The sequence below is a fragment of the Thunnus maccoyii genome, chromosome 13, assembly GCF_910596095.1.
Source record: "Thunnus maccoyii chromosome 13, fThuMac1.1, whole genome shotgun sequence".
Taxonomy (NCBI): domain Eukaryota; kingdom Metazoa; phylum Chordata; class Actinopteri; order Scombriformes; family Scombridae; genus Thunnus; species Thunnus maccoyii.
Window position 1 is genome coordinate 20,330,324 of NC_056545.1, and position 16,814 is coordinate 20,347,137.

Genomic DNA, 16,814 nt, shown 5'->3' on the forward strand with positions numbered 1-16,814 from the left:
CATCCATTATTCCACTGACCACCTATGACAATCAAGATACTATCTTCATCAAAGGCAGTGTAAGAGCTATGTTTATGAAAAGCGCAATAAAATTATAGAAAAATGTAGAAATAGAAAGAGAACTGAGTATACAGCCAACAATACTGGCAAGTACCGGTCACATTTTGCAGGTGCAGGATGATATAAAAGTGTGATATTAAATGAATAAAGTGTCTAGATTTGGCCGAGACTTTTGTGGTGCAAAAATAATAGTCATCCATTTGAGGACATTTGAGAAATAAATTAACTTTGATGTTACATAAAAATGTGTTACAACTTTCAAATGACTAATTTATGATAACCTTTAGAGAAAACAGAAGAAAGTGAACAGCTTTCACTCAAATGAATGTTTGATTGATATACAGATGTAGCATATTTCCCCAATTCATCACTGCTGAGTACAGTAGTACAGCAGATAGTTTGCAGGGCATAAACAGTGTTAGAGGGCAATCCAAAGACAAAATCACTTGACATAAACTCTATGAATTTAAGCATTGTCATCTGATAACTTTAAACAATTTACAAATTCAACAGAAAGATAACTGTTAGCTAAATCCAGTGACTGCTTTAAATTTTGACAGATAGCAATTTATTTCTGCAGACATCACAATGATGAAAGCCCAAATTCCCTTTGAGTACTATCCACCTATTCTCAAATCTTTTTTTTTTTAAGATAATGGTATTTAAAAGGGTGTTTAAAGATGCACTACATCATCAAATATCACAGCAAATGTCCTCACAGTTTATTAGTTGGGAAAATGGAAAAAAAGCTTCTCTAACAATATGAGCTGGAAATGCTAAATCAGTTAGATCTAATGATCATTTCCGTTGTTACATTATTGTTACATTATTTCGAGAAAATGGTGTCCCACTGGGTAGCATCAGTTTTTTTTAAGTCAGTTCCTTACTGGCCTTTCATTAACAAACACTAACAAACACTGTTGCAGGCTGTTTTTTTTTTTAGTCAAGGATTTTCCTTTTTTCCTCTGGTCTGACGTCACAGTCGTCTGATACATGTGTACAGTATCTGTATATGCTACTATAAAAGCAGGGACAGACCTGAGGGCTTTCAAGGTCCAACTTATATGCCTAACATGTGTCCATGTCTGCAACAAATTATTATTTCCATGATCTAATAATTAAATATAAAGTACTATATTTAAATATAAGATTAATACCTATATTTCAATTGATATAGTGCTCATCTATTTCCCTGCACAAGTTCCTATAGCCCAAGCAAGGTAACACCATCATATTACTTTATTTGTCTGTCTAACTGTCATTAAGTTGCCGGAAGATATTAAATGTAGAAATCAAGCTGAGAAAAGCATCAAAATCTCACATTTGTGTAGCTGGAACTGGAAAATGTTTGGCATTTTTGCTTAATAAATGACAATCAATCAATTAATGATCATCAAAATTGTTGGCAATGAATCAATACATTGGTCGTTTTCATTATAAGTGACTGAGCTTTTTTTTGGGATATTTTTTTAATTCACAGTCTAGTGTGAGCAGTAGAATTGTCTCTCTGACCGAGACAGGCATGATGCCAATGACATGTATTTGCACCTCAGAAATGAGCTTATAAGCTACAGTTAAAAGCTGCAAAGGGATAAATATGTAATTATATAATGGTTGCATAACTGAGAGATATCTGTGTCAAAAATAAAAATCTTCATCATAATATTTAGTCTTGATGTATGTCTGGTAATGTATATATATATATATATGTGTGTGTGTGTGTGTGTGGCAATGTGTTAAAGACGGCGAGGAAGTGATGAGCAGCGTGGATGGAAGCATACCGTAGTGATTGTTTCATAAAAAAAAAAAAAAGAGGAGGAAAAAAAATAAAATAATATATAAGGTTTACTCTCTGTCTCTACGTCTCCTTCTCTCCCCCTCCCTCACTCACCGGCAGTGACAAACATATTATATGAGTCACGGCTGGAGCAGGCTGCCAGTCCTCTCTATTCAGACCCCTTGACTTAAACATCAAGATATATCCAACACCAACAACTCTGGCTTCCAGGAAAACTCTCTCTCCTCGTCTGCTACGACATCTCCCCTTCCCCTTCCCTCTCTCCCCCTCCCTCTTTTTTATTTCCCCTTACCCTTCCCCAGCCTCCCATCTCTCTCTCTTTCTCCCCATCCCTCTCCTTCTCTACTGCGGGTGTCTGGGAGGCTGTTTTTCCTCTGTCTCTCGCTCATGAAGGGCCGCACTAAGCTCCCTTCTCTCTGCCCGTGTGTGGTAGGTAAATTCACCTCTCCGTTTGTGTCGTTCTTCTGCCTTCCATCTCTCTGTTGCTGCCTCTGTTTTGCATGTTAGCTTCAAGTCTGCTAGACGTTCTGACAGGCTGGTCTCTGTATCTACATCTGTGCATATTGCATCGAAAACGCATGCAATCTCTTCCGCTGTCATAGATTAATCAGAAATATGTGTATGAGAGATTTTTTTTTCCCCTTACCCTTCTGCGTGTGCTCTGGGTATGTTTATTCATGCACTTTGGGTATTACGTATGAACGTGGCCTGGCACATGTGGGTGTGTATGTGCCAGTGAGCATGTTTAGATATGCAGAGGGAGTAAAACTCTAGCAGACTTGTTGATTAAAGCATTATAGATTCATGTATGCAATGGTTTGATTCTATGTTTGGATAGGTTTTTTTCTCTATCTATGCATTTATTTGAATAGAATTCACATTTTTTGTGCACCTGTATCCTTGTGAGGACACTAGGACACAGCCCAGTGTCCTCCAAAGATTAGTAAAATCCTCCGATTGACAAAAAAAAAGAAAGAGGACGTTTTATTGTTAGGGTTAAAGAGCCTAAAGACCAACAGGGTTAGGGAGAGTTACAGGTGAGGGAATTAGTTTTCTTCTTACGTCTGGGGTACTACAAGTCCCATTATGTTGATTACATGTATGCAGTTGTGTGTGTGTATGTGTGTGTGTGTGTGTGTGTATGTACGTGTATGTGTGTGTTGGTGAAAATGAAAACACTGAGCAGGCGAGAGAAGTCCAAAGCTCCTCCAGCCTTAATTAGCTGAGTGAACATGATGAGCCTGTACTGGGCTGGTTGAGTGTTATGGCACCATGATGCCACTTAATGGAGTTCCACAGCTACAAACCACTGTTTGTGGGTGTGTGTGTGTGTGTGTGTGTGTATGAATTCGGCGTGTGGTCCAACAGAGCTTTGCATTGGTTATTATCTATGTTAGAGTTGTTATTACAAATGTGAACATGAATAAAAGCTGTCAGTTGTATGTGTGTTTGTATATGTGTGATAGAATCACGGTTCATTGTGGAACAGATTTATAAGTGGCTCTGATTAAGCAGGATGGTTGTTTTTTATTGACTTCATTATTGGAATAGATTTAGTGCGGTCAATATTCAATTTAATTTAAGGGTGTTTACATTCACATCACATCAAGCATGTGGCAAATATCCCCCGATTTTAGTGGACAAATACTGTATTTCTGTATCTGTAAGTGTTGTTTTATCATCATTTCATGCAAAAAACAAGTAACAAAATGTCTGGAGCTGATTCTACTTGTGGCATTTGCATTAAGGATCTGTTGTTGTCTCTCGACATAAAGACCAAAGAAGTGTCAGTGCCAGTAAAGTAGGCCAACATGAAGCTGAATTTAAAAAAAAAAAAGTCAGTATTGTAGCTCAAACATTTGGTGTGTCAAAATCAACTGTTCAGAAGCGGAAGAAGGACTGAAAGGTTGAAGAAAAATCCCTTTACAACTGTCCAACAGTTCAAGAAGACTCTTCAGGATGTGGGCACACACGTGTCAGAGACAACCATCAAGACAAGACTACACCAGTATAACCTCAGCGGGGTCACCACAAGATGCAAACCTCAGAAAGGCCAGGTTACAGTTTGCTACAAGTACACCAGGAAACCTGTAGTGTTCTGGATCAAAGTGTTATGGACAGATAAAACAAATAGTGGCCTGTGCCAGACTGATGGACAGATCAAAGTGTGAAAAAATAGAAACAGCCATGCAACCTCATTTGTCACTTGGCGGAGTTGGTGTTATGACTTGGGTGTGTATGGCTGCCAGTGGAGTCATCTCACTTGAGTTCATTGATAATTTCACTGCTGACAGCAGCAGTAGGATGAATGTGTAAGTATAGAGAAACATTCTGACTATTCGGATCCAAATGAATGCATCAAAACTCACTGGATGATGCTTCATAAGCAGGCAATGATCCTAAACATACAGCCAAAGCAACAAAGGAGTGAAGATGGCTGCAGTCCAGGCCTGTCGGAGCATCTCCAGGGAAGATACCAAATGTCTGTCGATGTCTATGGGTCGTAAACTTCAACCAGTTATTGACTGTGAAGAATTTTAAACCACATATGATGACTTTAGTTACATTTGTCCAATTACAATTGGTACTTCAAATCTGGGGGACCATAAAAAGGCCACAATTCTTACACGGTTCATCTGATGTGGATGTAAACACCCTCATTTTATAGCTGTGAGCCAGCAGTTTAACATCATAGTCATTTCAAATCCAATGTGGTGGAGCACCCTCCACCAATCCTAACCATTACTGTCTTGATATAAATAATATCTGAACACATTTCTAAGATGTTTGTTGCTTTTTAAGTGAAACTTATTTGGGGCCACACAAATACTCAAATCCTCCAACATTTGCTAGCCAGAATACAAATTATTAGTTTCATATTGTGTTTGGCAAGCTAACATTACTATTTGGCTGCACACAGTAGTAACAAAGTGATTAAAGCTTTCTTTTGTCAGTAGTGGTGTCACAAGACTGTACCAACAATAAAACACATTTAGTTTGAGCCTTACCCATTGCTTTCTGTTCGTCCTTTCTTTTGTCAGAAACTGATTGGAAGAGATGTTTCAGCATCTTGCGATTTTATTGCTATGAACAGCTTTATAATGACTGAACGACTGGCTGAGTTTGATTGGCCGATCGGTCTACCCAATCATCAATTAGCTAAAAGGGATGGTGATGGGTGGGTGGGCCCTATCAAGTCTTTCCCTTATTGCTGTACTTAATATCACACTGAGATATTTTCCTCTTTCACACTTGTTCCTCAGTTCATAGCACCTAATCAGCTAATAGTATTCTGTTTGGTTCTCATCCTCTTTTCTGCAATTGTGGTAACAGCCCACATTCAACCAAAAATTGCTGACTAGTTAGCACACTGGATAATTATGGTATGCTGTTAATTACTATGTACTCTTAAGTCAATGCTAGTAAAGCAGCTTATTACTGTTACTTGAAGACTAAAACTGTATATTAGTGTCTTTCATATAGTCAGAGTTTTTCTGCATGTACCTGAAAGGATGTAAAGTTCTGAAGTTGACCAGCCCAAAAATGAATGACCCCATATTACCTCTGTTATTGTACAGGTTATTGTTACCGGCTTTGTTAGCTATATTCAACAGTCATAACAGCTAAAGATATCCAATATTATATTGTTGGCTATATAAACACAGTGCTATATAAAAACAGGCATTCATCCAGTTGAGTCAATAGGTCTCTTGGTTCTTGTCAGTGGTGTTTCCTCCAGTTTAAAGCCCCCCAGTGTCACACACACTTGTACTCCATTTTGCTAGCAACATAATTTGATTAAACAGACCATGTTCGACTTGCTTTCCGATGGCAGTGGTGGACGACTGGAGCATTACTGCCAGTCAGCTCTACCTGTTAGCACCTGGCGGCTCTATCTTTATCACCTTGGCTAGAAGCGGTTGCCGTGGCTGACCAGACTGATACCCTGCTGTGCTCGCTACGTGCCAAGCCAAAGCTATCAGCGGTGGCCTGAGCCTGTTTGTTTGACTTTCATCAGAGGTGGCTCCAAAAAAAATCGACTTTTACTCTGACAGTTTGCTAAATTTCTAACTGTGAGAACACACAGCAAGGTGCAGAGCAGTATGAGCCTCACTGCAAGTCTATCATAATTAAAACACAGCATACAACCCTTCTCCAGTACACTATGTTTTAACCACTAAATGTTTTCAGCTAATCTTGCCTTAATCAGGGGTGTGAGGCAATCCATCAAGACAACTACTCATTTATTCTAGAAAGCTGCCAACACCAGAGCACAGGAGCAGAAATGCTATCTTACGAGAGAGAGAGACAATATAGATAAAGGTCAATAAGGTCACACTTACTGTACTGGCATAACGCATTGATGCACAGTGTTGTAAATGTCTGGCACATTTGTGACAACTGTAGGGCCATAAATTGGTACTTTACACTACCTGGTTCATAATTTTTGTCCTAATGGAAAGAGCATCATGGCTGTATACTTGTCTAGCACACGAAGGCAAGTATTATGTAATGATTAGCAATGTACTGCCCACAAAGTGAACTGAGTCGTCGTGGTCATGCTAGAAAACTTACACAATCCCACAATGCAAATCTCATATCTAATTATAGACTGACCATAGTGACGCCCCCAGACGAAGAAACTTCAAATTCTCAGCCAAAGTGTAGTTTGACCACCATCTACTGATATCAGAATATTTCATTGGATGGTAGATGTGAATTGATGCTACGGTTGCTACAGAGAACACAGCAACACTATGCCAACCCCATGATCGATATATAAAAACAGGGTTGTAAATCTCTAAAGTTTTGGCTAATGATAGCTTGTTATCTCATGAAAAGGCATCAGTGGTGTCTTTCTTGGTGAATGATTTGGCTAAGATGTATAGTACCATTTATTACACACTTACATTTAATGTTGTTTCAAAGCAAAGCAGCACATGGTTTATCACAAGTAGACATAACACATCAGCAAGCATCTGCTTTACACAGTAGAGCTATGATTAAAACGTTTAAATGTAAATTGGTATTAAAGTAATAAAAGTGAAAAAAACAGTTTAGTATTATACATGTATGAAAATCTGTCTCCAATCCGTCTTCTATCATACAGCTCTAATTAGCATTTTAAAAAAGGGTTTAGCAGCAGTTTCTGTTATTTTAAAGTAGTGTTTATCAAAGAAAATGGTATTTGAAGCTATATTTTGCTTTTGTTTATTCCATTGTACCAGTAAGATCTTAAACACTGTCCACTTCATAACAATCACTAGGGTAATTTGATTTAATGATTCAAGTACTGTTCATTACAGTTGCTTTGATTTGATGTAGAGCTAATTAGACATTAAATAAGCTGAACATGATACAAACAACCAACATACTTGAGACATATTGATAAAAAAAGCAGTAACATACAGTATTATGTGTGTATATGAAGCAAAGTTACATCTTGTGATACACAGTATATAATGGTATACATAGCAAAGCCAGCTATTGCGGTAGCATGTTCAGATGTCAGAAATGATGGAGAGGCGTATAGTTTCTGCTTTAGAGCGTAGACAGGCCGAGAGAAAGGTGGTGCTGCTTAACGATGGACAGATTCTGGCACAGGTTGGGGCCCGAGTTGACAGTCAGTAGTGATCTTTCGTCCACATTTTCTCACATCATTTAAGTCTCAGATGGAGGACAGCTGGTAGAGGATGGTCTCAGTGCTGTGGACAGCATGCTGCTGTCTTCTGTAGTGTGGGAGGAGTTACAGCAGAAGCAGACTGTGATAGAGGAAGCGAGGTGATGGCTGTATAGAATTAGACCAGTAGTTGCTGTGAGACATTCTTCGCTTGTCACAGGAAGAAGATCATCTGTTAGGCTTTCATGATTATGGTGTAGATGTTCTCATCCCATTTGAGGGTGGTGCAGATAATTATACCCAAGAGCTCAATTTAACCATTTAATATCTGTCTCTAAATGTGTCTGCAGCTATCAAAAGGAGAGAAAAAAATTGCATACCATGGCAAATCAAATTTTGGGGGGGCTTTTAAAGTGTTCTGAAGGTGTAGCATGCACAACATACTTCATGCATAATGCATTGCTCCAAGTCATCACTATTGGTGATGACTCCATTCTGGCATGTAAAATTTACGCAGTTGGATGGTTTTGCAAGAGACAACCAGGAATATCAGATTATGGTTTGTCTGTGCAGCAGTCTTTGAGTGCATGTGTTGCACCTGTAGCTGAGCTGAAGCACAGATCTAATACAGGATCCAAGGTGTCCATCTTTTGAATATAATATTTTTTGCTCATGGTATGAAAAATGCAAGTTAAGGGAGGGGGGGGAGTGTTTTTAAGGGTGACCATAAATTCCAATTCATTTCAGTTAATTCTTTCCCTGACATTTCAAATAATTAATTTGTTGAGATGCATTTTAGCTAACAGATTTTAGCCGGCTATGTCTTGTCTGAAGAGACAATATATCTCTAGTTAGGACAGGTAGAATCAGATATTCAAGCTGAGAGAAATCAGATATAGCAGGTTCTGTCTGGGTGTGAATATTATAATTCTCACCTTGGGTATTTCCCTCGTCAGTAGCGCTGAGGCAGTCGCAGAGCCTCAGGAGATTCCCAGTTATGTTTGCACTTTAGTTAGACTATTTCAGTGTCAAAGCTGCTGAGTGTTTGAGGTTATAGAAGGCGGACGACTGGAGGCTGGTTGTGTTAGAGTGATCCAGTTTTTTTCCTACCAATTTAAGTGGCTAATCCACTGTTTCAGATTAATTTAGATACCCCGCTTTCTTCATATGACAGTAGCATGCCAATGAATACAATCCCTGTAGAATTCAATTCTCTGTAGGTTTACCTGCCAATACAGTGTGGGCTTACCTGAATGTAGCTAAAGGGCACGCAAACTAGAAATAAGGTAGAATATTTGGAGTGAAGCTGGAATGTCCTGCATTCTATATAAGGTAAAAACTAATAATTTTTACATCACAGTCATATCATAGTATTATTATGTAATTGTTTAGAGAGAGTCCAGACAGAACAAATACCCTCATCAAATGACATAATCTAAAACTGTTTTACTTGTTCCTTTATTATCAATGTCAGAATAAGGACAAATCTCAAGTTCATTCCTAAGAAACATTAGAAGATGTGGAAAAAATAAAGAATCCATTAAGAAATAATGACATTAAATGTTGTTTTCTTTAAAAAAAATAAAAAAGAGGATTGATATGTACAAACAATCCCTACTGATGATGTGTTTACTTTTGATCTTTAGAGGGATTGTTTGGGGTTCATTTTATTCTTCTTTCTTCTTAAGCCAGTTCTCCTAATAAGGATGGCTGGCCTAGACAAAACTAGGTTGTAATTCACATATTTATGAAGAATACATACAGTCCAGTAGCACAGGCACAATGGATCAATACATATGTGCATTTTTTTTAGAAAGTAGTTCCAGCTTAAATGTAATTGTGTTAGGATTGTTGTGTTTGTGAAAGGGTTTGATAAAAATATTATATAATATTTAAATTAAAGTGTAGTTCCCTACTTTTTAGTGGAGCAGCAGCTATGTAACAAACATGTAATAATTGGACTAAGCTAATCTAAAATCATTGACATACAGTGTGTTCAAGCTAAGGTATCAGTGAATCTCTCTGACTCCGGATTTAATACTTCCATAGGCAAACAGTCAAATGAACATTTTCCAGTGTTGTTTTTTTGATCAGGCGTTTCGATTTCGTATGTGTTCTTCTTCTCTGCCACTGATGATAACAAGATCCTAAAATAACCGCCAAGGCCATGCCTCAAGTATGGCACATCTGGCTCTACATACACTGAATTGGGCTTAGCACACATTTCTGGCACTCGCAGGCTCAGTGAGCTGCTGTAACAGCCAGTGGTGAATACTGTCAGCACTAGCAGCTACACTCACAGAGCTGCTTTTCACTCACTGTGTATTTGAGAAAACACTGGCATGTGTCTCGTTGGTGTCACTTGCAGTAGTAGCATGAGGCACCTGCTATTGCGTACACAATCAGCCATGACAGAAGCAGTCGTCTTATAGATGACGGTGACCAGAAAGCTGTTGGCAAGTGGACTATTTGTTAGGGATCTGCCACCCCCTGCAGATGTTGTCATGGAAACACTCCGGCTCTTTTGGGGGTTTCTCTCTCTCTCTCTTTCATACAATGCAGCATTACGATGTTAATGCTATACACCACAGCTCAGGTTTCCATGTGACACCCACGCTTACATAATGCTGTAGTGGACGTGGGGAAGCCACCTACAGTAGCCTATACAATCACCATAGAAATGATGATGATTATAGTCAGTCATATCCATCTTTATGTAATATGTATGATGCTTGAATTAAAAGAGATCTACTTAAGAGGTTATATCTAGAGGAACATATATTGTATACAATCTAATAGGTTGGTCCTATAGACAGACTGGTTGTATAAAAAAAAGGAAAAAAATTGTGGTTTTGTGCTTGTTCTGTGTACAGTCATGCCTGGGATGAAATTACTTCCATCATGCTCTTCCTATACATGTCAGAGCTCAGTGGACTTATAAATGAAAGAGTTTCTGTTCATTTTCTCTCTTATGGTTAATGTCACATTAGAATCATGGCCAAGAAATTTCTTCCAATGACTACAGCTGATAAATCAGGTGCATAATTATATTGTAGAACAGATAAAAATGTAAAAAAGTTGTTTTGTACAAAATCCCATTCCTGTTTGTATAAGCCATTTGCAATGTGGTTGCTGGTTTTGATTGTTAATTGTATGATTAGATATTGGTCAGAGCTTGTGTGAAAAGCTCCTTAAGAACCTGTGCTATGAGCTCAGTCAGTGACTTTCAGAGTGTAGTTTGAAGTAAGGGGGACACACGGAGTAACTGTGTGGATGTCACTTAAAGAGGGAGTGGAGGAAATGTGTGGAACCACCCTTTGTGATATTGAAGAAATGGCCTATTGCAGGCCTTACTCATCGTTGCAATCTCTTTCAATGTGAGCCCCTTATTAAAATACATTCACTGCCGCAATCGAGGACAAAGCTTTCTGTTTTAGAAAGCAATATCCATGGAAACCATGTTGTGGGTTTGAAAAGTCTTCTCAGTGTTGTTATGTGATAAGAGACAAGTGTCAAAGCATAAAGTTAGAACGACTGCGAGGAAATGCAACGTCATACATCTAGAGTACTAAAAGAAGAGTGTGAACAAGGCTATGCCCACACACACACACACACACAATATAAAATATTATGTGCAAAAGATTGAGGCCCCTGTATAGATGCTCATGTTATAATTCTGGACATTACTATACAGTGTGTTTTTGTATTGATTTTATTGATCTGTTGATTTATCGCCTGCTTTCTTTGGTCTTTGAAAGAGACTTCACTGTAAAGATTTTTTTTTTCCCTGAGAAAGTAACTCTGCTCTTTTCATGACCTCCTTCCAGAGGCCTGTGAGAAACCTGCTGATGTTTTTAGCACATTGCAGGTTTCCCAGGATATCCCCAACCCTCTGGGAGGGTGATGATGTTTGAAAAAAAAAGCTATCAGCAGCACACTGATGTATTTGGAATGGTTTCTGTCTTCTATGCAAAGCTGACGTCACCCGGGAGCGTTGAGCCCTGCGCCGCAGTCGGTCCTGAGATGAATGCACAATATTTAAATCTAGCCTACCTGGTGCTCTCACTCCACCCTGTGGGCTCACCATGTCAGCACAAGCCTACACAGGAGGGGAGAATAACAAAACACAAATAAAACTAAACGAGGCATTCCTCTTGACTGTTGGTATAAAAGAAAAAAAGGCAATTGTTACTGTTACTAATATTGCAGGTTATCTTGAGTACTTTTCTATATATATTTTTCAGAAATCAGTAAGACCAAATATATTACAGGAAAATCACAAGGTATCATTTTAAGTTATTTATACAAATCCACACTCATCATAATACTTTTAATAGTTTTGAACAGACAACTGAAATCCATATCAGCTCTATGAGAGACACTGTCAATGTCAATGTAACAGTTTTGATATGATAAGTATCTCTTTTTTTACCTGAATCGATTCAGATTAATTCTTCTTCATATTCTATGAATGGTATGAGATTAGTGGACATATTTTTATTTTAACAATAGTAGTCTATACTTTTTTGTAAGATGTTATTTCACTGTGTGTGTGTGTGTGTTTGTGTGTGTGTGTGTTTCAGTGTGTGGGCATAGCCTTGTTCACACTCTTCTTTTAGTACTCTAGATGTATGACGTTGCTTTTCCTCGCAGTCGTTCTAACTTTATGCTTTGACACTTGTCTCTGATCACATAACACCGTGAAGGCTTTTCAAACCCACAACATGGTTTCCATGGATATTGCTTTCTAAAACAGAAAGCTCTGTCCTTGATTGCGGCAGTGAATGTATTTTAAATAAGGGGCTCTGGCATTGACTGTACATTGAAAGAGATTGCAAGAATGAGTAACAACCTGCAATAGGCCATTTCTTCAATATCACAAAAGGGTGGTTCCACACATTTCCTCCACTCCCTCTTTAAAGGACATCCACACAGTTTCTCTGTGTCCCCCTTACTTCCATCGCAATTCTGAAAGTCACTGACTGAGCTCATAGTACAGGTTCCTAAGGAGCTTTTCACGCAAGATCTTGATCTTGTGAAACTGTAACAACTTTTTATATCTATATTTATTCAATATACAATATAATTATGTACCTGATTTATCAGCTGCAGTATGTGTGTGTGTGTGTTTCAGGGATATAAATGCAGATCACATTTCTTTTTTGTTGTTGTTGTTGATGTTGTGAATGAATTTTGTGTTTGCTCATTTATAAAACGCTGTGAGTCGACAAACACTGGCAGCAACCTTGAGTGAGCGTGTTGATGAATGACACCAGCTTTCAGCTCAATCACCAAGGCAGATACATGAAGACATTTTGTAGCCTTCAGGCTGTCCGCTGATTTGAAACATTTCAGCACCTCGGACAGCTCCTCCGGCATGTCCCTACTGATCCAACAGGGGGCGCAGTAATCACACTGTAACATGTGGTGCTGAACCAGGCTGCTTGATGTGGCATCAGAAATACCTCCCAGCTACCACTGCTTTCAGATTGATGTTTGTGTGTGTGTGTGTTTTTTTTTTAAACTTTAATACTATTAGCAGTATTATTTGCATGCTACCTCTGGGGATAACGAGTGCTGTCTATTCAAGTCTCTTCACTGATTTCTCTTCTGATTCCAGCTGCGCACAGAGTACAAACTTTACGGTCAATCATTACAGATAGAGAGAGAGAGAGAGAGAGAGAGAGAGAGAGAGAGAGAGAGAGAGAGAGAGAGAGAGAGAGAGAGAGAGAGAGAGTCTTGTGCATATCAGTGATGCTGCCGGTGTAAAAACCATAGGACAACATGTCAATGTATAGTCACAGACCGACGCTTTGAACGTGACAAACATGCATGATCTGAAGTTGCATAAAAACACGCCTATTGGACCCGAGCACCGCTACGGTCACATTTCAACCGGGCAGCCCGTCTATTAACCTGCACACCACCGACCCCCCCATCCCCATCCCCTCCTCCTCCCCTCTCATCCTCCACGGCTCTCGTCTAATTGTATCGTGGCTCTGACTGAGTGGCGGCGGACCGACCAGCTCTGGTGTGAGGCTTTGGACTGATGTCTCTGCCTGTCAGGAATTTAAAGTGTCTCTCGCCGGTCATGTGCCAGTGTAAGGTCATCTGCAGCAACCGGACCCTCTCTCTCATGTTCGGGTGCAAGGTAGGTAAGCCCGGGGTGCAAACCCGACGGTTGCAGCAGCGACAGTTTATCTAAACGCACAATGTGGGATTTGTACCAAATGTACAACAAAAAATAATCAGCAGGCCTCTGTAAGAAAAAAAGAATGCGCGTTTTATGTTTGTGCCAGTTGTGATTGCATTGCCTCCATCTGGTGTTGGCTTTAGCTCATCTGAAGCGCGCTTTTCTCACTGCACGGCTACTATACAATTAGTACAGTGATCACACTCACCTACAGCTTCCTCTCCTGTTCATATGCTTTCAGGTGCCAGTTTATTCAAACGTATATTACCTTTACATCACCGCGTGGTCGTGTTTTTAATGCGATTAATGGTCGATTTACACATAGCGGGCTACAGCATCCTTTACAAGCACGGTTGTATTAGGTGATGGCTTTTCTTTACCATAAATGTTTCCTGATGTTTAATGAATGAAACATCCATCATTATCAAGCGTCTCCTCCTTATCTGTAGGGTGGGTCACTTCAGGGCTAATCATATGGTTCACATTTAGCAAAAGGAAACTGCATGGCCAAGCTTTTGACCTTGGGAAATGCATTTTATTGCTCAGAGCCACTTAAATATCAATCATCATCAGAGAAGCTGTACACTGCAAGAGAAGCTTTATCCCAGCTTGAAATCAGGTAACATGAACAGTGCACCTGCTGTTCCCTATAGCACATACTGATGAATCAGAGCCAAGCTCTCGGCTGCTTTATATCAGCAAAAAAATAAAGAAAAGAGGAAAAAAAAGGCTATTATGTTTAGCTGTGCATTTGCAGTATGGTTTTGGCTTTTGATTTAATGCTGAGTGGGTGATGCTGTCTTTTCCTGTCCAACATTTGTTCACTGACGGTCCATCACATCCCAGATCCCTCTCTCCTTCCCTCCCTCCCTCCCAGCTTCAGGTGATTCCAGTATTGAAGCCAGCTCAGAGTTCCCCTCCACATGGCACTCTAGTCTGTTGGCTTTCTGAAGCCAAATCTGACTACACTGGTCCAGGAATTGTCTCAACACTTGCCAAAATGATGTGTACATGTGTACAGAGCCCCGGATAATTTGTTTGTTGATTCTCTTCCTACATTTTAGTCGGTGTTGTCTGTGTTGTTGCAAGAATCTGATTCACTTCTTGTATCATTAGATATGAAACTGGTGGATATTCTTGTTGGTTTAGGTAATTGCTAATGATTAATCATGACTGTTTTTATATTTTGCCTGGTAGACGACACCAATATCTATATTTGAGGGGCTCTGCTGGTAAAATTAATGTGGGTGTTTGCTTTCTGACTTTGTGAAAGGGTGGTCCTGCTGTGCTCATACTAGCACAGATAATCCCATGTGTCCACTTGCCTCAGTCCCTCCTGGCTCATACCTTCCTCCACATCTCCATCGGAGACGCCACACCTTTCCTCGAGGAAAACATATTAAAATTCTACTCCCACATTTGCAAGTTGCCTTTACAGTCATCGTGACCAAGCAGTGAAATGTAACTCCACCGCAAACATTTATTCTGTAATAATGGCAGATTTCAAAATGGGATTAACTCCTCAATTAAACTGAATTGTGCTCGTCTTGTGGTGTGTAATACTGGTTATAAAGGATCTGTCTTATGCTAATGTGGTTCAGCTCGTCTCAAGCACACATTGCAAGCAGATATTTTGTTTTTCTTTAATGTTTTTATTTATCTAGTGTTGTTAAGTATATCCCTGCAATATGGACACATACGTCCTCTTTACACATACTGTATGTACTTCCTGCAGGTTCAATAACTCTTAAACAGCTTTGTCAAGTCTGTTAAGGTCTCATGGTGGGTTGTTATTGGTGGTATTTTATTTGCCCTGATCTTCTGGGATCCAGTATATCAATAATATAGCAGGTATATGCTTTTACTGATTCTCTATATCCTGTCTCAATTTTTCTGCACATTCTGAGCTTTCTTATATTTTCCAGGACTGTCAAATATTTGCTGAATATCTACATTATAATAGCTGACGGATACATGACTGGTCATTTTCCAAGGTGATCTTCCGAGGATATTTGTTTTCTTTGTTCTTAGGCAGAGAGCAGCACAGTCATCTTAAACTCAGGATCTTAATTGAAAGGGTCTTTATGTGGTTGGAAGCATCCAGGAGTGCTTTAATGTGCTCTTTTATGCTTAATGCTCATTGATGGCCTCACAACATTTAATCAAGACAGACTGCCTCGCTGAAGTGTGCCTTTAAGACACAATACAGTGCAGTACTTATATCGCAGGCCATTCGATGTAAACTAGCCAAAGGATAGAGTTTAAATGGAAACTGAGTATTAATGTAATTAATGATTTATGACTCAGGGATCAGCGTGCCTTCATCTCAATATCAAGATCGATGACCCCCTCACCCTGAGAATCAATTTTTAAATATCTTTACTGGAAAATGGACAGGAAAATGACCTGCTTTCACTCATTACCAGCCAACCAATCAAGTGATTATGTGTAATGAGTTGGAAAATATCAGTGGTTGATATCAAAGCAGAGGTGGGTTGCTACACTGCAATGTGCAGCCTGTGTTCATGTATGTGAGGCACTGGGTTTCACATTTCACATCCTTACTGTAACTGCTTTTATAGCTTTGCAAAACACACATTTCCTCATATGGATTTGCCCTTTATTATCCCGCTGTTTCTGTCATATTCTTTAAAAAAAGAGCAGCAACTCTGGCAGAAAGAAATGCAGCAACGACAACGTGTGGTGGCAGACATTTATTAATGCATTGTTCAGGTCTAAGATTGAATCTACCTTGCTTACCTGCTCTTCCCAGCTTATCTGCTATCAAGTACTGCAGCTGGTGTTGTGTGAGCAATATGTGCGGGTTGTAGGAGTAAGTAGTACACTCACAGTGTAAAAGCACTGTACAGAAATGGCCCTTATCTATCTGTAAAACCATGCAAACAACAGGAATAACAGCAACCAATGACAAGTAGCTGTTGCTCATAAAAGCAAACAGTGTCTTGCTGATGGGATGACGCTGCAGAACCTACACAAGAGACTCGATGGCTTATTTGACAGAACTCAAATACTCAAACTTGCCAACACAATCCTTTACATATGTCATAACCACCAGAAATGAATCTCCATATTAATGCGAGATGGGTTGCCTGGTTACATGGTTTGCCATTAAAAACCTTGAG

General features: G+C 39.4%; 2 protein-coding genes across 9 annotated transcripts in view; one reads left to right on the plus strand and one right to left on the minus strand.

Moving 5' to 3' along the window:
* zbtb20 (zinc finger and BTB domain containing 20) overlaps positions 1 to 16,814 on the minus strand; it is a 102,651-nt gene that overhangs the window by 49,623 nt on the left and 36,214 nt on the right. For 4 of the 8 annotated variants that reach the window (XM_042431257.1, XM_042431253.1, XM_042431259.1 and 1 more), the window contains one exon: positions 11,532 to 11,577. The exons of 3 other annotated variants lie outside the window; for them this stretch is intronic. The gene's annotated coding sequence lies outside the window, so the exon portion shown is untranslated. Of the gene's footprint in view, positions 1 to 6,904; positions 7,588 to 11,531; positions 11,578 to 16,814 lie in introns of those variants that run through there. One more of the 8 variants, XR_006099617.1, reaches the window with a different exon arrangement.
* Positions 13,406 to 16,814, plus strand: part of LOC121910183 (disks large homolog 4) — a 45,122-nt gene continuing 41,713 nt past the window's right edge. The window contains exon 1 of the mRNA XM_042431262.1: positions 13,406 to 13,629. Within this exon, the coding sequence (XP_042287196.1) occupies positions 13,528 to 13,629 (102 nt within the window). The 5' untranslated portion in view covers positions 13,406 to 13,527. The remainder of the gene's footprint in view (positions 13,630 to 16,814) is intronic.